The sequence below is a fragment of the Anguilla rostrata genome, chromosome 1 (assembly GCF_018555375.3).
Source record: "Anguilla rostrata isolate EN2019 chromosome 1, ASM1855537v3, whole genome shotgun sequence".
In the NCBI taxonomy this organism is placed as follows: domain Eukaryota; kingdom Metazoa; phylum Chordata; class Actinopteri; order Anguilliformes; family Anguillidae; genus Anguilla; species Anguilla rostrata.
Genome location: NC_057933.1, coordinates 66,827,619 through 66,854,798, shown reverse-complemented (window position 1 = coordinate 66,854,798; position 27,180 = coordinate 66,827,619). Strand labels below are relative to the sequence as shown.

The 27,180-nt window shown below is 40.3% G+C and overlaps 1 protein-coding gene across 1 annotated transcript; it reads right to left on the bottom strand.

The window, feature by feature from the left end:
* Positions 1 to 45: 45 nt before the first annotated feature.
* LOC135263448 (lamin-A-like) lies at positions 46 to 25,417 on the bottom strand. Its single transcript, XM_064351477.1, has 14 exons — positions 25,110 to 25,417; positions 24,724 to 24,939; positions 23,381 to 23,757; positions 11,174 to 11,330; positions 9,555 to 9,680; positions 8,465 to 8,635; positions 7,385 to 7,510; positions 6,596 to 6,816; positions 6,014 to 6,290; positions 5,612 to 5,719; positions 5,215 to 5,334; positions 5,031 to 5,093; positions 4,338 to 4,538; positions 46 to 3,107 (listed from the first exon to the last, which is right to left on the bottom strand). Exons 3-14 carry the CDS (start codon positions 23,716 to 23,718, stop codon positions 3,072 to 3,074), a joined length of 1,944 nt encoding a protein of 647 aa, XP_064207547.1. The 5' UTR covers positions 23,719 to 23,757; positions 24,724 to 24,939; positions 25,110 to 25,417; the 3' UTR covers positions 46 to 3,071.
* Positions 25,418 to 27,180: the final 1,763 nt, after the last annotated feature.

Genomic DNA, 27,180 nt, shown 5'->3' with positions numbered 1-27,180 from the left:
CAGCAAATAGCCACATCCTGTAAGTGTTTGATTAAATACAAGCTGTTTGATTTGTGAGAAAAAGCATTTATTCATTCTTTTTTGTTTTCCATTCAATGCAATGTATGAAACAAAGGAAGCATTTAAGCAGTTACTTCAGACAAAACATGTCAATCAGTACATTTGTCTTTGGTTAATTTTATGGAAAGAACAACTTCTGTCTAACAGTGGAACTGGTACCATTTTTAGAAATATGAAGTGAATATACAGTACTAGTAAATCTTTAACTCTTCAGTGCAAGCACTGTAGAACTTCTACAGATGCTCTCTTCGGCTTTTATCAACTAAATTGAAATGATTCCATATTGTACTTTAAAATTTGGGAGCTAACAGTGAAGCACCACAGCCACATGACATTTTAAAATTGATATTAAAATAAATATGGTGACACACATTTCAGTTGATTATAATCCTTCAATTTGTAAAACTGGCTGTTGTTAATGAAATTTGCCTCGACAAAGAAGCATCACCTCAAGTAATCAGGAAAAAAATATATTTTTGAAAAAACAATTGTGTGCGTTTTTCTTAAACAGGTTTTTTTCATTCCATTCTGGCCCAAACTCAAGATAACATTGTGTGTGGAGATTTGTGTGAAATACTCTTTGTTTACGGGCTAAGGTACACTTTTGGGCCATCATAAAGAGCCACAAAACAGTTCTATCAGACTGAAATGGAGTTTTAGTTTGTGATGGAATGATATTCTAATTCATTTTCTGTATGAATATATAACTGTGTCTCGCTAAGAAGACTTGAATATGCCAAAGACTTGCAAAACATGGCTAGTCCTTGAATCAATATGTAATGTTACCTCCACATTTCAAATGTACCTGGTGCTATTGGTTTTACAGAACCTCTCTTTGGGATATATTATGATCCTTTTCTGAAATTCTGATATTGTCATGTAAAATGTTAAATTGCAAATAATGTTGGAAAGAAACACACAATGGGGACTTAAATATTGTGTTTGATTTGTATTATGCTAAAACAATGACTCTTTATGTTTGGCCAAATCCTCAAAAGTTGAATGTGACTTCAGCTGTTAGCATATTAAGGTAATACAAGTGAAACAAAAATGAATCAAGAGCATAAGGCCAAAGTAATATTTTCAGAAGCTATTTGCCATTGAGCTACTTGCATATGCAATTAAAGAGGCGTATAAATGTTTTTTCTAAATGCAAACATGTTGTGTGATTGAAATTATTGGTGTTTAATAATATCCACAGTCATGATCTAATGCAGCGTTTCCCAACCTTTTTCCTTCCGCGGCACACTTTCCAAATTTACAGAATCTCATGGCACAACACTCTCAAAAGCATAAAAAAATAAACACCCTGCAGCCCCCTCCACACGTGCCGACAGTAGGCCTAAATGTTCTTTTGGGGTTTTAATTAAGCGATATGCATTTTAATGACATTTATTTTGGCTTTCGTGAATGGGATTTGTTTATTTAAGTTTTTTTTAAATTCATTTTAACATTAAAATTTTACATTACAATTTACAGGATTTTTCATACGGCACACCTGACCTCGCCTGACGGCACACCAGAGTGCCGCGGTACACCGGTTGGGAAACGCTGACCTAATGGAACAGTTTAACAAAAAAAAAATGGCGTGCCTTAATTTAATTTGCCCCCACTGACCTTACAGTACATCAAAGCAAGCAAGAAGCTTGAGAACATTTTTTAAACTTCGCAATCCACAGCTGTGGGAGAGAGTATTGTGAACGACACTGACAATCAACACTGACATCGGAGAAGTGGGTTGGGTTCAAAAATCAAAAGTGGAATGTCATTGCTGTATCAGTTTAATTGATATGTCATATTTGCACTTTCATAAACTTACAGAAAGTACTTATGTCTTTGGTATAGCAATATGCTGTACTAATCTACTGAGGACAGAAATACATTATTGTCTGTATTATTTTGATTAATTTGTGTCAGACAATTCAATTTGCTGTCCTAATTCTTTCATTTTTGCAATCTCAAAAAGTTGTAGGTTTAGTGTGAAAACATGGAAAATCAGATATTTTAAGCTGCCATAATCTTAGACTCAACCAACATCTCCCAATCCATTAACCATTCCTCTACCCCGAGAACAAGACCTAATGAATAACCTGAGTGTAATTTCAATTAATTAACTCCACAGTAAACCAATCCAATTTTAAAATGAACCTGAAATCTTAAAACCTGAAAGAGAAGTGATCTGAGGGCTTTGTTTCTGATGTTTTTGTCTTGTAAATCTGTTATTTCTGTCTTACTCTACTTGGGCCCTGCTCTAAAATGAAAACTGTGCACTTTAGAGCTAAATTCCTTATTCTGTCATACTCTTCCTATGACAATAGGAAGGTTATCCACACAGAGCCATCATATCTATTCTCTTCCAATTTCCCGCTTTCTTTAAAAAGAGGGAAATTAACACAGATATTTAAGTTGAATCTCAAAAGGTAAATATCCCTACCACATGTTTTTTTTACAGTTGTGTATGTGTTGTTATGTTTAAGAGTTGACATTCACTCAGATATGCAGCATGCCAGGGCGACAGACTCTTCTCCAAGCACAGAGCAGTTTGATTCAGTTCAGGGTGTATAACCTGTGCGTGATCAGCAATGACAGCAAAGATCTGAGACATTAAACCGCAGGCTGAATCAAACTGCCGTGCAAGGCAGTACCTTCTCTCTCCCTCTCTCCATGAATAAAGCTGTTTTTTAAGCATCTACAGAACTCAGGTGGTAATGGGTCCTCTGCATGCATGATATCCCACCATATATATATATATTTTATTTTTTTATTTGGTAAACAGCCACAGTGCAAAGCTTATTGCCGCATGTAAGCAAGTTAAGTATAATCTACTAAATACTTGTACATATAAAAATATTTGCAGATTATGCAGTAAAAAATAAGACTTAAATAGAAAGTCCCTTAAACACAAATATATAGACAGAAATATAAATGCTCCTTCCATGTGTAGAAAAATGTGTTTATTTCGGTCCTCAGGAGTGAGAGTCCATCTCCTCCCGGTGGAGCTGTCCTGGGGTCTACATGATGGCGCAGTTTTCCGCTCTGGGACCACTCTGTGGAGGGGGAGGGGGGAGGAAGTACAAAGAGAGGTACGGCGTAAGAGGGACAGGGTGTAGCCTATGTTGGCAGGAATTCTCAGCAACATGCCTGCCTGTCAAGGATTCAGATAACATAAAGTAGCACATATTTTCCAGCGTTAGTTACATCTGTATGGAGCTGCATTATGTGACCTGTTTCAAATTCGATACAGAGCTGGGCCCCAAGCGATACTGAAAAGCAAGAATCAAGAATCAAGCAAGAAAAGCAAACAAGAAAACAAGAACATAACAAAATAAAAGTCTGCAGAGCTGGTTTGGCATTCCCCAAATTCCCCCTCCAGAAACAAGACTCCCTTTATCATGAACTTTAGATTATCTTGGTCTGATGCAGGCTAAGCAGTTCTGTGAGATGTGCAGAGGCTAAGTCATGTAAACCTTTCGAAGTAAGTGACCTTAAAGTAACCTTAAATCATCTAACCAGAGGTCAGACTGGGAGTTATGTGCTTCTCTGGCTATGTCTTTGAACCAGGTGCAGTCAGAACAAAGGCTGGCTATGTTTGAATGGGGAAATTTCAGTAATCTAATCTTCATTGAATTAATACATGGATATAAGTGATCTCATTTGCGGAAATTTTCATTACTTATTCGTAGACTGCTTGAGTTATCTTCCGAAAATGTTTTTTTAAAAATGTCCAAGATGACACTAAAATTCTGTATCTCCAGTTTCTCAGTATCTGATCATGTAAAAATGTAACAGGAAAAAGTTCTGGAAAAATTTCTGGTCAGAAGACCGGAAAGTTTTCTGGCAGCAAAGGAATACAAAAATGGCCCAAAACAGATCCCTGGAGGACACGGTAAGTAGTAGAAAAAGAGGGATCATACAGACAAACACTAAGTTTGATGTGTCAGCATGCTGTATAAAAACATGGCCTGTAACACAAAAATACAACATATGTTTCTGTAGGTTCTAGAAGAGGACTGAATACAGCAGCAAATATGCTGCAGACTATAACGTTTAATTATTGCATGTATTATGATGTATGCATATATTCTGTCATGCTTCAAGACAGTCCCTCTGAAGATTAAAACTACATTACATTATGAATCAGTTTTACACTATGTGCATATAAATATACACTATGCTCAGTAGTATAGTCGCTGCACAGTTGTGTTGGCCAGTGAGTTTTCAGGTTTTCATGCAGGTGTGACCGCAGTGACCAGGTCGATGCGCGGTCGCTGCTGTACCTGTCGGGGCATGTTGTCGCCCATCAGGAAGGAGTGGGGGACCATTCCCTCAGGGAGACCTCCTCCGCTGCTGCGGAAGGAGGAGCGGGAGGCGCTCGACACCCCCGAGCTGGCCTTCTCGGACGTCTGGCCGCAGGAGCCGCAGATGACCGTGCGGCTGCGCAGGTTGTACTCGCTGTCTCCACCGGTGCTGTGAGTGGCCTGACAGGAGGGAAGGGGGAGGGGACATATGAGAAACATATGAGCTGTTGAGCAGTTTCCCATTTGGCCTGTAGGGGGAGTCACAAAAACACACATTTCAAAAGCAGATGGGACTACATTTTATGGCAGTGGTTCCCAGCCCTGTTCCTGGAGGTCTGCTGTCCTGTAGGTTTTCACTCCAACCCTAACAAAGCGACGCTCATTCCATGGCAAGAATCGTAGAATCAGGTGAGTCAAATTAGGGTTTAAATGAAAACATACAGGACGGTAGATCTCCAGGAATAGGGTTGGGAACCACTGTTGGAATAATGTCACAGTTGGCATCATGGTCTGTAAGATGCTAATATATTTTACATCAAATTATTTTTTTGAATTTATAAAATAAATATGCCCTTTAGGACAGGAATATGAGTGTGCAACAGGCTGTGAACATACTGTCCACCTCAGACTCACTCTCCCAGCAGCCTGTGTCTGTTGCATCATCTCACTTACCATGTCATCATCATCGTCATCATCATGAAACAGTGTACGCGTGACCTTCCTCATTGCCATTTCCTTAAAAGAGAGAGAGAAAATGTCAATTCTACGGCTTTCTGTTCACACAAGAAGTCTATGACCTACCCGACACATGCACAACCACACACAAAGGGTTAATGGGCATACTGGTGGCACCCACCTCTCCATTGGCATTTATCAGGGTGGTCTGGAACTGGTCCCCAGTGCCCCAGGAGTTCTGGGTCTTCCACACCAGGTCAGAGGGGGGGTTGTGAGTGCCCCCTGCCCCTGATGCCCAAATCTGCATGGCACAAGTAGGCATCAAAACAGGCAATGCCCCTGAGTACAATCCTTTGACTGTTCTGTATAATTCTATCACAGGCTTAATCGGCTAATCCAAATAAAAATTCCACACATACAAATTAATTTCTAATTCCACAGGCTTACCGCACATAACACAATGTGCAGTATAATATCTTTCATTTTCTTATGTTATTTTACTCTGTATAGTGCACAGTGTCATCCGCTGCTATGGTGACAGCCATGGGAGCTGGTATGGTGCTATTTACTCAGCTTACCGTAACGGCCTGTCCAGCCTTCAGGATGAATTTTGGGGGGAACTTGTAGGCTATGGCTTCCTGTGACCCAACCTGCCTCTTCACTTGCCAGTGGCCCATTGGCTGGTCCTGAAGGGAGGGAGATCACACACACGGATTACATATATTCATCCACCCATGATAAACCCAAGTATCTGAGCCCAGATGACACTGAAGCTTTGAGGAACGATTTCCATTATCATATTACTCTGTTTATTATATATCTTCTGTAAACCTTGGTCTCGGGTATATCGTCCTATGGTTATGGCATTAGACAAAGCATGGTGCTTAGTGGTTATACATATATTGCCCAACATGCAATGCTAAGTATTACAATTTACTTTAGTATTAGTACATTACACCCTGCCTCCGTTCCTTCCTCACCTGGTCAGCTTTGTTGCTGAGCCGCACATACTTCCCCTCCAGGTCGACCTCATCCACAGTGACACGGCCACTAGCGGAAGCCTGCTGCACGATTCGGGTACGTGCAACAGCGCCACCTGCTAGACTGGAGGTCTCACTGTCATTGTCATTGACACGGCGTTTCTTGCCGGAGGAGCTGTGGGCGCTGTGGGTGTGGACGGTGCGGCTTTGTGTGCCCGAACCCGATCTGCGAGTCACAGCGACCCGAGTGGGGGGTGGGCTGGGGGACAGACGTAGCCTGGCAACAGGAGGGGGAAGATTTTTTTAAAAATGTGTGAGGCTTTGCAATAACATTCTGCAAAATCATATCACTATGAAAGCTGAAGTTGTAGACAATGTGTGTGTGTGTGTGTATGTTTGTGTATATGTACAGTATATGTGCATGTGTGTACATGTATATATACAACTCTGTCTACATGTAAATATGTGCGTGTGTGCGTACGTGTATGTCGGTGTGTGTGCGTGTGCCTGTGTGTGTGTGTGTGTGCGTGCGTGCACGTGCATGTGTGTGCATTCATGTACATGTCTGTTAGCTCCTCTCACCTCTCCTCCTCCCCTTCCAGCATCTTCCTGTAGGCACAGATCTCCATGTCCAGTGCCAGCTTGACGTCCAGCAGCTCCTGGTACTCGTCCAGCTGCTGCTGCATGCGCTGCCGCATCTCGCTCATCTCCCTCTCCTTCGCCTCCAGCCGCCGCCGCATGGCGTCCCGTTCCCGCGACAGCGCCTCCTCCAGCTCACGCACCTTGGCATCCCGCGCAGCCAGCTGGGGCAGGGGCACGGGCCAGTAATTCAACACTTAACCTCACCACGCTTATTACTGTCATGCAGTTTCTTTTTTCCCATTGAGATATGAGCGCACTTTTTCATTGAAGTATTGGCCTAGTGATGGACAAGTGGTACGAATAATTGATTTAAAAATAATATTAAAAATCATGATTATGTAAAGTCATTCAGAAAGAATGATGACTGTTATGGGTCAGAAGACAATGGTGAACACAAGCATTTCTGAATGCTCTGAGGAGCACTCGCCATGAATCAGTTTAGCCAATATCCTGTAGTAGAAAATGCATGCTAGGTAAGTCAGCCAGCTAATAGAGTCTGCTAAGCCTATAAATGTAAATGTTACGCTGATAGGTTGATAATGTCTGATAAAAATTATGAGGGAAAAAGACTCACTTAAGAGCTAATTAGCCGAGAAGCTGTCAGCACAAGAAATGCATTGTACATATTTCTCTAAAATGGCAGGGCATATGTCAAATGAAATGTCACTCTGCAGTGATTCAGTGTAATTGCGCCTGAGTAGAGCAGCGTGCCGTTGGCTAACAGCCCACCTGTTTCTGCAGCTGGCTCAGTTGGGCAGAGAGCGTCTCCAGGCGCACCCGCGTCTGCTGCAGCTCCTCGTGGGCCGCCCCCACCAGGTGGCTGTTCCTGTCGGCAGACTGCCGCGCGTTCTCCAGCTGACGGGCACACACCAGCAGAGTGACATCAGCCAGGGGGCGGGGTCAGGGAACCTGAAGTACACTCGGTGGCTCACACGTCATTACACGTTCGCGACTTTCCTTCGGGAAACACCGCATTAGGACAGCTCCCTAAACCATGTCCCACGATGCTCTCTTGTATCCAAGACGAGCGCATGTGACATAAGTTGTTTGGCTGTTGGCTCCTCTGAAGAACAATAGTCTGCTTTATGCTAAACATAATGAGCTCTCATTGTACTTCTGTTCCAGTGGGATGAAGTACAATGAGAACACAGGCCGGGATGCAATCAACATTTGTCCTTAACTTAGAGTCGCGATTTAATTCAATTGCTACATTTTTTGAAAATTTCCAGTTTTGGTGATTGCTGAACTCACTTCCATTGGTGAGGACAGGACCCCTAAATTGTGCTGTGTGTCAAAGTTAAGGACAAACAGTTGATTGAATCCAAGGCACAGTTCTGGGTAGAGTGCTCAATTAATGAAGCATTAAAAAAGATTTCTGGTGCAGTTGCACTGGAGAATTAATTGCAGGGGATATGTTTGCTTGGACATGCATGAATGTCCAAGCATTCATAAATCAGGCTAGTAACGGCTGTGGTGCTTGCTTGGATTTCAAATACACATATTACATAGGAACAGATTTTTTATTGATTTTTTTTTCTTTTAGTCCCAGAAAAAACAACTGCAAAATTAAATTCAAGCTCCAGTCAAATGGGCACGTTTAAATAATCTAAACCTGTTGAATGCTAATCATTAAGTAAACTATTGATTATGCTTCAGAATGTAACCGTTTCCCTGAAACCAGCTAACTGAATAATGAAAGCTGCACAAAGCAAGCCTGACCCCCTCCATACCTTCAGACTGGCATCTCGCTGCATTGCGAGATGTCGTAGCGCTTGTTGCGCTTGCAGCGCTAGCCGTGAGCTCCCGTACCTTGGCGTTGTAGGTCTTCTCGATCTCGTCCTTGTAAATGCTGAGCTGCTGGTCGTGCTGGGCGCGCAGCTCGGTGAGTGCCTCGGCTAGCTTGCTCTCGAACTCCTGCTGCCGTCCGCTGTCGATCTCCACCATGCGCGACTCGTGCCGCCGTTTCGTTTCCCTCAGTTCCTGCGAGAGACGGGCGACTCGCGCGTCAGGACAGAGCCTCGGAAACACTGCTGCTCAAACGAGGCAGGTACTAATCAACGCGCTGTTGTTTCCTCGTCAATGTCATGTTGTGCTAATTAGCACACGAATAAACAAAAATGTCTGAGAATGGAAAAATAAATGGTAGTGGGGCCTTGAAGGCCTTAATTAACTTCATTGAGCTAATAACTTGGGCTCACAGTGAATCTTATGAACAGGCAAGGCAGACACCTGCCTGTGGCCCTGAGCGCTGGGGTTTTTGGGAGTTTTGGGAAACATGATGACAGTGGAAACCGGTCAGAAGGGGCCCATGGGATTTTCTGCCTAGGGCTCCCCCTCTAGAATTTCTTTTACCTAGGCTAGAGTCTTATCCATCTTCTTTTTTATTTTTTATTCTACTTCCACAAAGAAGTCACACTAGATGTCATATAGTCCTTGTGTTTGTAATGTTTGGTAAGTATCATGTACAACCGTATGCTAATTATATGGCTGAGGGTTTTCCATACAGTAAGTAATGGGTAACAGGGTGCACTTACATGAGAAATTATACAATTAAGAGGCCACTACACTAAAATTTGACTGAACATAATTCTTCACATAAAAATAAGGCCTTTACAGTGCATGTTTATATGCCATCAAAATTAGTTCCAACTGTTCTCTCAAACATCCTGTATCAGTTTTGGGAAGAGTTCACAGCCACTGCTTGTGGGGCTGTATACTGAGCGGCAGGTACTGTGTATCAGGGCTATAAGTGCTACAGGGCTCTGAAGTACACACACACAAACCCACGCACGCACGCACGCACGCACGCACACGCACACACACACAGGGCTCTGAGAGCTGTGTGTGAATCTGCCCTAACCCTGGGCCTCAGGGAGTGGGACTGGAGGGGAGTGCTGACCTCGCTGTAGATGCTCTTCTGAAACTCCAGCTCCTCCTTCAGGGTCTGGATGCGGTTCTCGGCGTCCACCCTCCGCAGCATCTCATCCTGCAGCTGCTTCTTGGCATCGACCAGGCTGCCCTCCAGCTGCGTGGTAACAGAGCAGCAGCATGGGCAGGGAGCAGCATGTTTCATACAGGCAGAGGCTATGGGTCACACGTCTGAATACAGCGCTGCATGGCGGCTACTGTGGGCTTGAGGGATACACTGGCAGCAGTGAGCTGGGTTCCCTTGGCCTTCTCTGAATGCCTTAAGCCTCCCAAACACAGATCACATGGTGGGAATTTCATGTGTAGCCCCTCATAAAAAAACCTATTGCACCATGCAGACCTTTCATATAACTGTCCCACTCTAGTTCTCCCACACAAGCTAAGCTCGCTCAGACATACAAACCATGGTTTGTGCGCTCATACAGTTCCTTTTTTTATGGAATTAAACAGTTGAACTGTGGTTAAATAAAATGCCGATTGGCATAAATCCATGGCTGAGATGCATTGGTTTTTCAGTTTTTTGAAAAAATTTCTCTCTTCTCTCCAGTAATCACAATCTTTCATTACGTCTAATGATCTGAACCCACTTGTTATTGTAAACTAAAGTAATTACAGAGCTCTTCAGCTGCACAGAATGAGAACGTGCTGGCTGTTTCAGAGAAAATATTCAAACCAAATAAATATTTTGTAATTCCTCATAGTACCACACGATGGAGCTTTGAGTCTCCAGCAGAAACAATGGGCCATATTCAATCAAATGCATTGAGACTGTTCAAGGGGATGTGCTATAAAACCTTCTGAATTAATCTGTCACCTTATATCAATAAAAACTACTTTGCTCAAACCTCAAAATGATGTTTGTAAGTTGAAAGTTGGTACCAATTAATTGTTTTATTTATTTTTTAATAGAGCAATTGACACACATGATTATGATCAACTGGTCAGACCTCAGGCTGTCAGACCAAATTCTGTTTGCTTTACACATTTTTAAGGGTACTAAATTCGGGTAAATGTTCTATGTAGCACAGGAAGATATCAAACCATGGTAAAACAGACTGTTTAAGCTGAAATATCTACCATCCATTTTTCTTTTTTTTTTTTAATTAATCAAATATATATATTTGTTTTTCCATTTGATTACACAAATAATTGTATCTGCCTAGTTTATCAGATACAGCCACAGGGTATGAAAGAATGCTTCTAGTGCCAGAAGCCAGAATGAAGTAATTGTTGCCTGGTGTGCCTTTTGATCAGCGTGATATTCAGGAAGCAGAGATACTGTAATGGATAACCGATTTAACCAGGAGCACGCAGTACCCATACAATACACGTACCGTGTATGTATGATGGCTGCTAAAAATGAAATCCTTAATCATCATTGAACATCAGAAGGCCATCTGTTTTCTAGTTATATCTCTGCTTTGCAAGTCTTTTCAGGTGAAGAGAAAACCACCTGATATACGCAAACAGTAACAGCCTGGCATAAGACAAAGAACCCATCCGCACATTAGAACTGTGCCTTAACAGGGTGTGCCACCCAGCATCACATATGTGTACATTTTACCTTGTGCTAACGCGCTGATATCTCACCTTCGCCAGCTGAGCCTTCAGTTCACGAACTTCAGCCTCCAGGTTGCGCTTCTCCCCCAGAGCGGTGGTCAGGGAGGCATCCTTAGAGTTCAGAAGGGCCTCCAGATCCTTCAGCCGGGCTAATGCCCCCTCCAGTTCAGACTCTTTCCTGGTGTTCCTGTGAATACATGAGTACAGTTTGCCGGTGTATCAACTCACTGCCAGTAGTTTAGAAGAAAACAAGGATCAATACATGAGTTAAAAGTAATATTTAAAATAAGAAGAATGATAACTGGTTATGTTATATGAAGTCTGGAAAGAAGTAAAGCCGAACAGGAAGCATACACTGTATGTTTCCTTGTATTCTGCTTTCAGTCCAATTCGGATTGACATTAATGAGGTCTGCTTGTTTCAGAGATGGCTTCCAGACCTCTAAAATCTCTTTTGTTGTCCCTCAACTATTGCCAGCAACTTCCAGTTATATCAAGATAAATGTGCCCAGTGCAACTAACATGCACCAGCAGAACCAGACTTGTAAATGCCATGCTAGATACATGATATATCTGCTCTTGTACGTATGCACCCACAAATACTGGGACATGAGCACAAGCACACAGCATTGCATGTATACAGTCTATCCTCCCCATCAAACAAATAGGTTGCTTTGGTTGTTTTGGACCTCTGAATGAGGTCCTGTTGTTATACCTAATCATCCAGGTACATAACCTGATCTTCTGCAAACATACACGTCTTTAAATGGACAATATGCACATAAATTATTTATGACAATAATAAATGCTGCATTTTAGCCTGCTTCAGTCTTGAACTCACCGTAGAGCAGCACCGTGTAGCATGGCCACTTAATATTACGCACCCATAGAGAAAATCTCAGCGTATCCACTATACGTGTTTGGAAGACACTGCAGGTGACACCAAAGCCAAACAGGACAGACAAATAAAAAATATATCATTGTGCTTTTCACCTTGACTGTACATATGGATCTACTTAAGGGATTACATAAAAAACAGTAGCCTCTATGGAACTGACCAATAAAATATAAGCTAAAATATAGCATACACGTTCACCTGTGGGTGTTACGGCAATCTCTGATTAACTGACAAAGAAACAGAGCTATGTGTAGGCTGGCTGAGGGTGCTGTGTGGAATGTTATGTTAATGGCTTGGAGGGGAAGGCATTTCTGGGAGAGCGCTGTGAAATTCCCTCTCGGTCAGGTCCTCTGTTACAACAGCAGTGCTGTTTAGTCACATTCTTTACAAATTTACAGTCACTCACATAGGCCTCATGAAGGGACGGATTTGGACACTGTTCTACGTCTAGCTAACTCCCCTCTGAGCAGTTACAGAGCTGGACATGGCCTAAAAATTCTATTGAATAACTGGACAAACAATATGACAGTTCGGCAGTCTATTTGCAAAACAATAATTTCATAACTTCCAATATTTCTGTAATGCGTAGCATTTTTCGGGCCACCAGTGCAACAGCTCAGTATGAATTTATTTAAAATACCATTGCACCTCTTTGCATCACCATGTTTGCTTAACCTTATACAACAGCTCCACAGTAAACAACTTGCATTATATGAAACTTGGAGGCACTAACATGCATTAAAAATAAGCACAAGTGCTGGAAAGAGCCCCACAGCATGACTGTTTTGGAATAATAAACTATTTTAATTTGGAGCTGGGGAGCTATTTTCCTTGTTTAAATGAGAAATACAAACATTCATACTAAGCAAAACTGTATGGATCTTGAATGGGAGACAGGCTATGTGGATTGGGTCCAATAACCCATGGATGGAAATATCATTGAATGGGAACAGGCAAAAGCTGGTTGTTACAAGGCGCACATTGTTTGTTTCATCCAATTCGTCCTTTGTCTGTATACTGGTCTGTGAGTGAGTGTGTGTGTGTGACTGTGAGAGAAAGAGAAGGAGAGAGAAAATGTGTGTGTGTGTGTGTGAGAGAGAGAGAGAGAGACGTAGATTCTGGAGGAATTGAAATGCATTTCATTGAGTGAACACACAAGAGAGATGGTGCTGGGAGTGTATAGCAATAAACAACTTAAAGAGAAGATACAGAATGAAGTATATATATGTAAATGAATTATATTAGAGATTAAACAACAAAAAACAGAGAAATGTGCAGTGATGGGACTGATAGCTATAGAACAAACACAGAGGAATGCCTCAGTTAAGCTTCCAATCTTGTGTGACTCATAGCTATTTTTTGTCCACCACAGTGAGAAGCAGGCTGCTAGCAAGTGGATTGTTCTGATTGTTTAATTGTGGGGCTACCATGACAACGAGGTCTAGTCTGTAGGCTGCAAGGAGTATGAATGATTTTTTTTTTTTTTTCCATATAATTGAAACTGAAGAGTGGAATTATCATTGCTACCCCTGACTGTAACTGTAATGAGACAAAAGTGGAAAGAGTTAGTCACCAGTCCCCTTTTAGGTGTATTCCCTATATAGTTTTGACATAGTCTAGAGAAGTTTGATTTAAATTTAGAGCTTCAAATTGAGAGTATAGACTTAAAAAAATAACAGATACTCCAACGAGAAACACTGTGATACAACTGGGGTTAAAAAACTTTTTAATGTCTAAAACACACACACACATACACACACACACATGCACGTGCACACAGACAGACAGACACACACACACACATACACACACACACTTGCTATAGCTAGGGCTATAGCTATGTTTTTTACACTCAGAAAATTTCAGGCCTGGTGGACACTTGTCTGGTGGACACCTGTTGTATGGCCGCAGTTCGAAAGTGAGTAAGTTCTGACATCTCCGTTAAAAAAGATACTACAGGGAGGGTACCTTCTCTGAGAACAATCTGTCTGTTTCCACACTTATTTATATCATACTCATTCACTACTCATTCACTTCTGAATCACACCTTGAAGGGTGTTCCCCAGTTAAAGGAACAGTACAAATTGAATGTTTTTTCTTTTAAATTTCAGCAAAAAGGCTGTGAGGATATTACATACTATATGTCATTAGTTAAAAAACAAACCACATAGTCTCAGCCAATGAGAGATTAATCAGGCCTGACATTTTCTCCAGTTAAAACAAATTGCTAAATTAAACAAATTTTTAAATTAAACTATATGAATTGATCTAAAGATCTTTTAAAATTATTATTTTTAATTCATTTTAAAAAACAATTGAAGTTGGACTGTCTTGCACAGAAGCATTTTCTTTTTGTTTTTGGGACTACTAACACAAAGGAAGAGTGACTTTGTTTCATTATGGCTAACAATCTTAAAGCCAGCAGTGCCAAGACATAGAAAGTAAAAGACATCCGTATTTCATGGCAGAAATTTCGACAGTCATGAATGAGCACTTCCTTGGTAAGCACTTCCTTGGTGTAAGGAATACAGTGAAAGGAAATGAAAGAGGTCCTTGTCCTTTCATACCCAAGACAACAGCTGTTTCTCACATGCTTCTACACACTGCACTGCTGTTCCTACAATATGACATAGCAAGATATTGAAAAGAAATCAACCCCATCTCAGAGTGTATGTACACCAGAGCAAGTGTGATTTACAATCCAAACACAAGCGTCATCCCAAGATGTACTTTCTCTTTATAGGTTTCCCTAATGAGGTACGTTACTTGAACAAGAACAAAAAACCGCAAGTTCTGAAAACAGAAAAATAAGTTACACCTCATTATACTGATCAACAGTACACATGAGAATTATAATGGAGGGGCTCACTTGCAAATGCAGGCTCTAGCTGAAACCAACAACTGCATCCCACCAAAGACACCACGCTTTTCCACCAAGACCAAGCTGATTTCAAGTTCTGTCTTTGTAATACACTACTGGGTATTCATTTTCCTCATACAGCAACATGTGAATTTTTCTCAGATAAGACAGCAGTGAAGCCCTGAGGTAGCTAACAGTGCTTGTCTTTGTCGTTGACAAGCCTGCTTTCTAAATGCTTTCTTTGATTTGTCTTTCTTACAAGCACCAAGTGACCCAGCAAGATCATAGCAAACTTACCTATATATTGACCTACAGTGGTCTAGGAATCATGGTGAAGCAATACTTGCTGTACTTAAATCCTGGATTTAAAGAATATGCCCACAGTGTAGCTATAAAATATCGAATCATTGTGTGAAAACATTAGCAGGACTCAAACAAAGCAGAAAAACTTTGTGGGAGTGCGGGTGGAAACATACAATTAAAAGTAAATCCTCACCATGACATGTCTGTCATTCCTTTAATCAACAATTAGTTTAATCAACAAATTGATCAAATAAAATAATCGTTGATTAAAGGAAGCCTGCAAGGGCCAAAATTTAGATATAGGCATGTGGGATTAAAGGCAAACTGACATTTTCTGTGACCTGAGGATGACAAATTGTGCACTGAAGCAAATATGTAAACCTAAGCAAACCTTTAATGACATGAAATGGCCTTTTTACTAGACTGTATACTACTTTTGGCATGTACTGTAATATTATAATATTATAAAGTCATCATGCCACATTACAGACTCAAACCTTGCCATTCAATTTTAATTCAAAATTGAACTCAAATGTTTTGAGAAATGCAAAATGGTAGTTATATAACAATCCAGCCAACTCCACCCATAGCCCCACCTCCAATGAGATTTTTTGTCTGTGGTTTTAGGGCTCCTACATCTTAAAGCAATTTGCCTGATGAGTGAGTCATGGAGCTTGACTTTGACTAGGAAGGAATCAAGTGCCATGGAAACTATGATTCCAGTCCTATTCCACACACACACACACACACACATTGAGCACTTCATCGGTCACACCAATACAACTGCAGAGCACAGCTCTAGCCCAGTGATGCCCAAACCACCTTTCTCTCTTTGCCAAACCTGGGAATACCACTCTAACCAACAAAGCAGCTTCTATTTCCAGCTTTTTTCCACATCTGTTTTCCATTGCTTTAGCCCTGCAGGGTGAATAGAGTGAGTAGCATAAATGGTGAGACTGTGCAAACTATAAACACATACAAGGCAGCAGGGGCAGATTGCATTATCTGAAATTGCTGCTAAAATTGGGTACATCCTAAGAAAACAACAATAACAATCTTATAATTTATCCATTTAATTCAATGTAAATTATATTGCTACATTACTGCTATTACACATTGCTAACATTGTGAACGCTGAAATAAAACTACCTTCAAGGATGTAGTGTGCTAATTTTAGTATGAATATACTGTGTGACCTCCTGCCCAGTATCACAGGCATCCTAAATTGAATTAAAGTGCAGATTCAACTAAGATTATAGCCAAGGTTACACAAGCAAGTAGACAAGGAAGCTATTCTAGAGTAAACCTCCTCAGTCTTGTGACGTTTCTTTTTTGTTTGAAGATCTAATTGTGAGTTGTGTCATGATCAGTGGTTACTGGAGGCATACTGTATCCAAAAATTGTGCTTAAAGTTGATTATAGTCAACACTGAGCTCCTTTAAAAGTTGTACAGGTTCACACAGAACAGAGCAGGATTGGACTTGATCATTTTGATGCTAACAGTAGTGCCCATCAAAAAATAAGCAATCAAAGCATGCATAATTAATGTCATGTAAAATTCAAACTCACCTAGCTTGACATTGAAAGCTCATAATCTGCATTGTTGAGTTATACAGTACTGTATGTAATATGAAGTCCTATAGCTGGCTCTGAACTAAGAGCCACTGCAAATCAGACAGGGCAGTCTTGGTCAGGGAAACCCAGGAGCAGGGTTTTCACCATTTACCACCTCAAATGGTGTTGTAAATGCACTGTAAAAAAGTACTAATCATAATCATTTCAGTAATTTGGATTTCGCAGAGTGGGGGAATAGTAAAACTAGTGAGAGCTCATTATTTACACTGATGCCACACAGGGGTTGGGAATGCCACTGTCACATGCCTAGCAAGGCCTAGAAAGACCGAAAACATGCAAGAACAGAAACTGTATTTACTCTGTTTTGCACACACGTTCTAAACCCTGTATTTTTGTTATTTTATTTTATTTTATTTATGCATTGGTGGACACCGGACAGTGTTCACATTCTTGTTTGTGTTTTCCCCTGGCTGGCTATGCAGAAGTACAGTCACCACCCTATATATTCATGCAAGATGTTGACCATTTTCCTATGCAGTTTCAGTGTGAATTATATCTCAGTGTATGTCCATAATTTCATTGGAACTGCTTTAGTAATCCTTCTTTTGCCAAACTTTGAACCCATGTATTTTGACTAACACACACAAAGTATTAAATGTTAAGAACAGAGTACATGTATAGTAATTGAGGCAACTAATACTTTCTTGTCATGTGTTCTACTGACATGGTACAGATCTTCTTGTCAAGCAAAGGCTTATAGATTCATATAATTTAAATATTAAGTAATGTAGAACATTTAGTAAATTTGATCGTTAAATATAGTTTTCTGGTTTTGTGATTGAATATGATTTAGCTGAAAGCTTTGAAAGCTATCTTCTACAGTACCCAAAGGAGAAAAACCACTCAGTATTGGCCATGTAAGAAACTACAGTAATTTCTCTAGGAACCACCCAAGGGACACATTAAATAAGAATTGTTTTAGACACATCACATGAGAACAAGTAAAGCATGACTGAGTCTGCAGAAAGTGTCTTATGGGAATTTCCATAAGAAGCATTGAAGGCACTGAGCATGTCAATATCATAGAAACACAAATATCTTTCTTTATTCATTAACTTTTGTGAGTGAAAAGACAAGAGGTTCTGAGACCGTTCTGTAAAACATATTATTATTGTAAATATTGGAGGGGGAGGAAAAAGAGTGTCAAATATTTGACTGCAAAAGACTTTCTATGAAGAGTTTGAGCAGATATGCACCAGACGTAGACTGGCAGGGGGTGATCAGTTTCTGTTCATTTTATGTTTTGGAATTTAAAAAGTCAAAGCCTTTTAATCATAACCAATATCAGCATAACACGCTAGCAATTACAGCTAACAGAGCAAAAAGTTAAGGAGCTTGCCAAGGTAATGCCTGCCCTGAATCTCAAGGCCTTCTCACTGAATGGTAGGCCAAAGGGATAATGCTAGCATATTACATTGCTAAATTGTTATGATTTTCCTGAGATAAAAATAGTTTCCTTGAACTCCAGAATGACTGTCATTCAAAATATTTACAGTTAAGATAAGACTAAAACTTTCACACTTTAATATCTACCTTGTATGGTCCTTCTGTTATTCTAAATGAATAAAGGGTAAACATTTGGCCAGTATTTATATAAATCTCCAGATCATTCAATATTTCTAAATGTTTTCAAGGGAAATTATTTCATTATAACTAAAATGCATTCATTATAACTAAAATTTAAAGTTCAAAATTGTAAGTAGCAATTTTATCAAATAACACAATAAAAAATATTCAAACATTATTTCAGCCGTATGTAACATCGCATACTGTGTAAATATTCCAACCTTGCTCATTCACTTTATACTAATATTAAAATAAAAATGAAAGCTGTTATGAATGTTTTGGACTCTGCATAAATAAAAGGGAGATAAAGCATTATCTACGACACCAACTTGTAATTCCATTTCATGAAGAGGAAGCTGTAAGGATGAACACCCTAAGCGCAGGAAATATGCTTCAGTTATATGATAAGTGCCATGCCTGGTGTGGACTCAGATAGATGCCATTCCCTTCACTTGATACTAAATGCATCTGAGCAGGAACACTGACCAAGCACAACTTTTCAGGAGGTTAAGTGAGTTTCTGAACTACTGAAAAAATGAGTGCAAAAACACGATAAGCTGGACAAGTAGGTAGCAACATCAGATCAAATGAGTAAATATATACAAGGACAGCAGTGCAGCAATTAAGAGCTGACTTTTTAAAATTGGTGATAGATTTTTACTATAGATTTATAATCATTTGCAATTTGATATGATATTATGTGTCAAATTACCAATAAATAATCACTGATAAATATATTCAAATAATGTCTAAGCCCTTCTAATTGAAATAAAGGTGAGCAGTTCTATTCAGATCTAGGTATTGACTGAGGCACAAAATGTGTAGTGATCCTAGCTTAAAACTTTTCAGAAAACATTACTAATTCTGGAGTCAGTGATGGGAAATAGGTATATCGAGAGAAGTTCACACAAATTCCCACTATCCTCCTCCCGAAGAAAGAGGTCCTAACAGGACACTCTTGTTCTTGTCAGGATTTTGGTTCCCTAACTTGCTGGCACAGAGAACCAGCTATTGTCTTACTGAACAGAGGTCTGCAAACTGGGAACACATCTAGAAATGGGAATTTCAAACTGCATAATGTTCAGCCAAATGCAGGAGCTTGTGTTCATTGCCCAAGGGAACCATATGTGTGTGGTGTTGTCATTTCCCACAAAGGCTGCTATGTTGTGAACCCAGCAGTGCCTTTTGGTCAGAACAGGTGTGCTGCAGTCAGTGCTTTGCTTCATGATTACCATGTAATCTCTGCTGCCAACAGGTGTGCCAGTGTGCAGCTGTCATTCTGCCGTCTCTGTGCCTGCCTCAGGGATATCTAAACCAGCATGCTTGTGTTTACAGGACCTAACAGATGATCTGTACTACACAACACAAAATGAGGGCCTATGTGACTTCTCAAGCAGTATTTACTAGTGGGCTGTCTATGAGTTTTCAAAGACTAAACACAGCCCAGTGAGTCAGAGGAAAAAAAGATATTTGTACACAAAATAAGGGCACATGCAAATAACATAACATAACATAATGACAAGAACAGGCCATTCAGGCCAACACTCCAACATTTTACATACTAAATTGACCCTACTGCTCTGATTCCCTACAGACTAGATAGTATATAGTCAAATAAGTTCTTTCTGTTAGATTGGCACGAATGATAAAGATAATGATAGTTGGTTTTTTATTATTAGTTCAGGTAAGAAGCCAAGCACAATCATGCTATTAGTAAAACAGTGAACATGATGTAATAATATAAACAAGAGATAACTTCAATATAATTTTGTGTGATCAGTTATTGTATTTGTGCATTATGTTGACACAATCAAGGTGACGGCACACGTTACTGAAGACACAGCCACTCTTAAGCTGTATAGATTTTTGTTTTTTTCTTATATGGGTGTCACAGAAATTATACTACAGCCAATTGATCCACAGCTGTTATGCACTGTCACAGAAGTCCATACAAAAGCAGATCTCGCCTATGTAACAAGCTGACAGGACTGAAACTGCCTTCAGTAGCCTCAGACCAAAGCAAACGACAGCAGGATGTATTCCCGCATGACCGTTAAAGCTTCCCAGCATAAATGGCGCTGTTTCCTCCGCCCCCTTCTGTGAGTCAGAGCTCAACCAGCCTTCTCAAACATCCCTGCCATGGGCGCCATGGTAACCAAACACTGAGAAACACGAAGCCTGCAAAGCAAGAGAAGGAGGCTGGCTGTGGCGGAATGGTGCGCTGCATTTCCGCAACGTCAGAGGGGTGTGACTGAGGGAGACATTCTTCAGAGCAGGCTAATGCATTTTAAATAGAAATGATCTGGTCCTCCTTTGATAATGGATCCCACTATCTGCACCAATGCAATGACAAAGCAACAAATATACAAAAATAATATCCAGCCAATGTTTAAATCTACCTAAGCCCACATACTGTTTATTCAGCTTCACCAATTCAAGACATAATGAAATGCATATTAGCAGTGATATATTCAGATAAATTATATTTTCAGATGAACAAAGTTAAATTTCTCTTATTCAGAAAGATACAATCCCAAACAAGGAAGGTTCCCACAGTATGTGACTGACAGTGCTGCACTCCAGTATGTTACCTCATAAGGGTGATCTATACTGCTCTAGATTAAAACTCTGCAGTTTCTTAGGGATTAAAAACACTCTTCAGTTCCTTTATTTTGTTTTCAGTTAATTCTGTGTAATACAGACAAATACTTGTAGACCTACATGGATTAAAGACCACCTTAAAATGGTAATTTTCTTATTTTTTTATATTTTAATGTAATCATGAGTCTAAAAACTCTATTGTTTAAAAATCTATTGTCCAATATTTTAAAATACTCAAATCTGTTTTTACAGTCTTGTTTACATTGCCTACCCAGGATTTGCAATTATGTAAATACCACAGACCAAGCAATGAAACAGCGAATTAGACTCTATATGCCTTGTACTCACATTATTCATGTAAACTGAATGTATGCCAATTGAAAAACACCTTTTATAGGGATGAAAGCTAGAGGTCCTCACTGTTAGCCATGTGCTGCTACTCAAAGACTCCCTTGCTGGAATGCTTACATGTGACACATTGAGATCTATTTGAAGCAGCAGCCTTCACGTTACTGTACAAGCACCGCTCTTTAAATAAACCACGGCTTAAAAATTCAGGTTGTCTTGCAAATACACTTTTGCACATGGAGTCACGGCAAATTCCCAGGGGGTGGGAGACATACCATAATCCAAAAGCCCAAACAGAAACATAGGCAGGGCATGGCGTCTCACTCGTGCTCGTACTAACTTCGCAGAGCACACATTTCCATCCACCAGCACGACTAGGCACATTCCCTAGTACTTCCTGCATACAACTGAAAAAAAAAAAGTTCTAATGCCAAGTCGTTCAAACCTGTACTCCTGATCCCCTGATTTGTTTAAAGTGCAAAGTCCACCCTCCCTTATCATCAGGTTTAAATTAGTTCAAGGGATATTTCACTTTCACTTGGTATAACCCAAGTAATTTCTGGAGCCCCTGACTCATTCCCATTCATTTTCCCATTTGACTTCACCAAAATTAATTAAAAAATTAATTAATTAAAAATTACTTAAAACTGTTGATTTAACCATGTTATATTCGTCTCAAATTATTGTTTGACAAAAGAATATACTGGTAATCCATGAAGAAGCACATCAGTTGAGTAGCCTTAGGTCATAATGTCAAAACAAATCAAACGGCTTATATTTCTTCAACAATTCTTCCTCTATTTATAGCTATCCAAAACCAAAAACAGCCAAAAATCTATAGAGCATGTATTGTCAGTACTCGTCAGTACTCTATTTTATCAATCTATTATCCTCCCAGTTAGGTGTGGTTTCAAACCATTCAATTCCAGTGAAGTCCTGAAAATGAATGGAAGTGAATTGGGAGCCAGAAAACCGGGAGAAGCAACGATGGCGTTAATGGTGAACAGGGACATCTGATGTAGCTAGTCTTCGCGCTGCGCAAATACAATGAGGTCAGATCGACCAACTTACTTGTGTTATGCCAAAGTGAAATTTGCCTTTAAAGCAGGGTGCAGACATGAAGCACATTAACGTCCTCACATCAGCATGCATGCATTAGGCTGAGGTAAATGTAAAAAAAATATCTCAAGAGCAACAGAGAGCAGAACGCCTGAGAAATTGATGGTCTAGATATGAGAAAGGGCATTTAGAACCAATTTCCATTACAGTCTGAAATATCTCTTTGCAGTTATACGTGTACTGACACTTCAAGTGGAAGTAAACAAAATCAATATATCATGGTGACATGTTTACAGAACAATTATTAACCACAGGACTCAACCCATATTTATCAGCAGGGCAGAGCAGGACTCAAGGTCTCCCAATGCTAACAATGATGGGTTGTGTCCTGGAATTTTCACCTGGGACTGAGAAATGTTTGCAGACCACCTGTTCACCTGCCTTATGTCTGGAAAAGCAATTCCCATGACATTCTGTATTACAGAGAGATGCACTGCAAATGAACTCACATCGTGTCAGACCCATTTAATAATGGAAAGGTCACCTGTGTCTACTTTTGTCTAATCCAGTGCCCTCTCTTTTGGAATTTTAAATAAATTCTTTTCAGACTTTCCATTTAGATAACTTGTACAAAATTGGGGAAATTCACATATAGGCTGCTGTGTTGGTTAAAGTGTAAGTACCACTGGACAAAAAATAAAATCGTAATCAACAAAACCTACAAACTTGATAGGGAGTCAAACTAAGTATCAAAATAAAATATGCATCTGCATATGCATTTCCCCCAACCATGAACCAGCAGTAAGATGGTTTCAATGTATGCCCGTTGAGAGAAACCAAACATACAGCAGAAGCAAAATGGTGAGCACACGAGGAATTGGATTCTGTATAAGCCACACCCCCTCTGGTGATGTCCTACTTGGATGCCCTCTCCTCCCCTAGCCCTGACCCCTCCAGAGATGTCTTACCTGGTCTTCAGCTCCTTGAATTCCTCGCGCACCTTGCCGAGTTCCAGCTGCAGCCGAGCGCGCTCCTTGGCCACGGAGTCCAGGGTCTTTCGGGCGTCGGCCAGCTCCGCCTCGTAGGCGGCCTTCAGGCCGGACAGCTCGCGGCTGACCTCGGTCTCCGACTCGGTGATGCGGAGGCGGAGTCCGGCGTTCTCCACCTCCAGCGAGCGGACCTTGTCAATGTAGACCGCCAGCCGGTCGTTGAGGTTGCTCAGGTCTTCCTTCTCCTGCAGACGGGTGATGCGGGTTGGAGAAACGGTCCCACTGCTGGTCACTCGTTTCTTGCCAGGGGTCTCCATGGCTTCTTGTGAGGATAATTTAATTGACCACTGAATTTGCTGCAAAAGTAAGTAAATATCAGACAGAGAAAATGGCAGCAAGCTGCAATGTGCTAATGGAGACTAATTTATTTGTGCCTTGACCAGCCCTAATCGGATTGGATAGTGATTAACATCTGTTTGGCCAGCCAGAGAGATAGTTAATTAGAATTAATTTGCTCTACAGTGTGCTTCTGTATAAGAACAAATGAGGGCTAGTTGTCTGTATCCCACACTGATTGTTGTGTCGTACATTATTGTACATCTCACACTGGACGTTGTTTCCTTTGAAACGCAAGTTTGTACAATAAAGCAGCCTATTCCAGCTGGAAACTTGCAATCATTGGCATTGTCAGAGGACACCCCTCTGATGAGTAGAATACATTCTGGAGCATAGTTCATAGTCATATATCATAGATAGTTAAACTGAAAACATAATGTGGTGATGGAAGGTTAAGTCTGAATATTTACCTCAAGAGAAGCATCAGAAAAACTGACAGCTAGTAAAGGCAGCCCTGTCCTATGATAACATATTTCTTCAGGACTTAGTAAGAAATAATTTCAGGGCTTGGAGGATATAATTTATACATAAATCCTAATGCAATATGATTTATATTATCAGGTTGGTTTTACCAAGAGCTTCCAACTATTTGCTACATGCTGCAGGTTTAAAAATTGTGTTTTAGCTATTTGAAGGCTATAGAAGGTCTTTCAATGTGATAATTTCTTATTAACAGTGTCTTCCATTACCTTGATTGATAGTACATTTTATTTTACCCACAAACAGAATCACAAAATATAACAGTATCCACACTGAAGAAAAAACATAGCATGTAGATACGGTATATTTTTGCTTAGCATAATTTTGAATAGTTACTTTCCTATTCTATTCTACTGCATACCGAAAGCAAATATGATTTTCATCAGATTTTTTTATCTGATAAAGAGTTCAAGTTCAGGAGAGAAGTTAAACATTCACGCATTTACCTTCTGAAAGTACGTGGCAGGTTGAACGGCACAGTCTTCCTGGGAGTTAGCAGTGCACTCAAGCAGAGCTCCTGGAATTTACTGGACCTTTCTCCTCCTTTTAGAGTCCCAGTATTGCAGCGTGTCCCTCGCCCTGTGAAAACTCTTCTCTCCTTCGTCAGCCTCTCTGGCTCCTGCTCTACTTTGGCTGCCTTAGTGCCTTTCAGTCTCTCCCAGCTCATGTATTTCAGGAGAGAGGGAGAGAAGAGAGAGGGAGGGGAGGGGTAGGGAGGAGTCAGACTGGACTCGCCCACACATGCGAGCCAAGCTGTTACAGCCTGAACTACATATACACACACACTCACACACACTTTATAAAAGTATTAAACATCTTTTTTAATACTTACCATTAAAGAAGGGATACACTTAACAAACATCAGACCTGTGAAATCCAACGGGGAAACAGCATCAATATTGAGGTCAGATGCAGTCAGATTACACTGCTGTCTCTCTTTCTCACTCTCTCTTTCTCTTTCACTCTCTCTCTCTCTCTCTCTCTCTGCCAGAGAGAAGTGGTTGGTCTCAGCTGCGATGGCATTAGAGAGTAAAGTGCATCAGTGAAATTGTCTCATTTAAGCAGCTCGGAATACCCCTTGTGGAAAAGACCTGTCTTTCCGTGAGTGCGTAGAATGAGTGTTCTTTTTGCCCTGTTCTCTCTGAATGAGACAGGAAGGGATTTTTGTGCCAATAAACAATTTACAGGAAGAGCAGGCCAGTCCCAATTTAAAGGAAAGAAGCCAAATAAGAAAAAAGTTCATGAGTCTCCCTCAGTATACAGTACACCCTTCCCAGGACCTGCTGCCCTGTATTAAAGACCAACACGAGTTTAGTGCTGACTTTACAGTATATGAGAAGAATAAATTAAGCCTACTCCCAAGAATGCACTTACAGAACTACTACCACATTCCAAAGACACCTTTCACATGAACATCTATCTAAAAATAGCCATTATTTGGCTGTTCTCTTGAACTCAATTCTGCATTCCAAAGCACATGGGAGTGAAGGTTCTGAATCCAAGGTTTTGAACACAAGTTATTAAACACTGAAAGTTATTAAAAACCAATGTCAGACATTTCGCTGAGAGTGTCAAGTAGCAAAGACCATTCATTTTGTGATTTTAAATAGTCCAGTAAGTAATACAAATTTATATAGCAGCAAATTCAAGACTGGAGGAAGCAAGGTGCCCTTTGAATGTAAGATACTATATCATACAGTATTGCTTCTGCGCTCTTCAGATGAACAATTGTGGTCTGGATCATTTTTTTCCTGTTTGTCTTGCCTTGACTGCAAATCATGTCAAGGAAATTTGGAAGAGAAAGTGTGACATGACTCAGCACATAAAAGTAGAACAGATGCTCTGCTTTCAATCACCATTTTTTGTGGATTGTAGTGTATTGGGCTTGTACACAACAAGTCCTGGTATCTTCAATCGGATAAAATACAAGCATGTGTGTGTGTGTGTTCTGTCTTTACATTCACATCACAATACCAATCCAGAGAGTGGGAAGCAGGGAACGCCATCACCTCTGCAGAGTTGACAGCATTTTTGTCAAAGCCACCCAGCTTCTGCCTATTTTGCTAAATCAGAGAGCCAGAACAGCTGCCATGAGGAGCAAGCTAGATCTTCAGATTAGGAGATCAACTGTACATATTGTAGTCCAGCTACCCTGACCTGGAGCAAGATTTTAATTAAGTTTAAATGAAAATTTACATTGATCTGTTCTGTTCTGTTCTGTCTGTTCGATTTTGTGATAAAAATGCAATATTCAGCATGTTTAATTTCACATATTGACACTGCTTCCAAAATTTAAAAAGATTTTCAGTATTTCTCTGGTTCAAGACATATATATTTTTTGTCTGGTTTCCTTGAAATGCAGCCAACTCCATGTGATCTGTAGTTAGAAAAAATGGTATGTAAGACAAAACAATGTCAATGCATTTAGGGTTATGCAAGGCCAGTGAATCTGAATGTATTACAGGGACAAGAATACTGTATATTACTGTACATACTTAACAATCTGATTCAATTGCAGTTAGTTAGGGTCAAACCAGGTTTGCACCTGCTTTCTGTGTGCATCTGTCCCTCTTCATTTGGAAAGCGCTCAGTCATGTGTTTGTTACTGTGTCCACATTCTGCACCATCTGGGTGGAGCACACCTGCCATATGGAAAACTGTCCATTGTTTGGCTTTAATATTCTCAGATTAATATTGACCTATCGCAATACAGGACAAATAAAAGTGTTGTACTATTCATACCCATTACAGACACACATGACATCACCGGTAGTAACAAAAGCATTTGATAAATACAGAAGCTATCGGTATTAGGCCTTGTTACAGTTTGTGTATTTTAGGTATGCTGTTTCCAAAAATATCAGATTATACTTTCTGCTGATATAATTTTATTACATAATAGT

Bases quoted from the DNA above. Each gene is read 5' to 3' on its own strand.
- LOC135263448 (XM_064351477.1), bottom strand. From the start codon at position 23,718: ATGGAGACCCCTGGCAAGAAACGAGTGACCAGCAGTGGGACCGTTTCT. The intron at 5,720-6,013 runs GTGAGGAAGGAA...CCCTCCCTTCAG, and splicing joins TCAGCAACAAAGCTGACCAG to GACCAGCCAATGGGCCACTG. The intron at 4,539-5,030 runs GTAAGTGAGATG...CCCTCCTGTCAG, and splicing joins ATGACGATGATGATGACATG to GCCACTCACAGCACCGGTGG.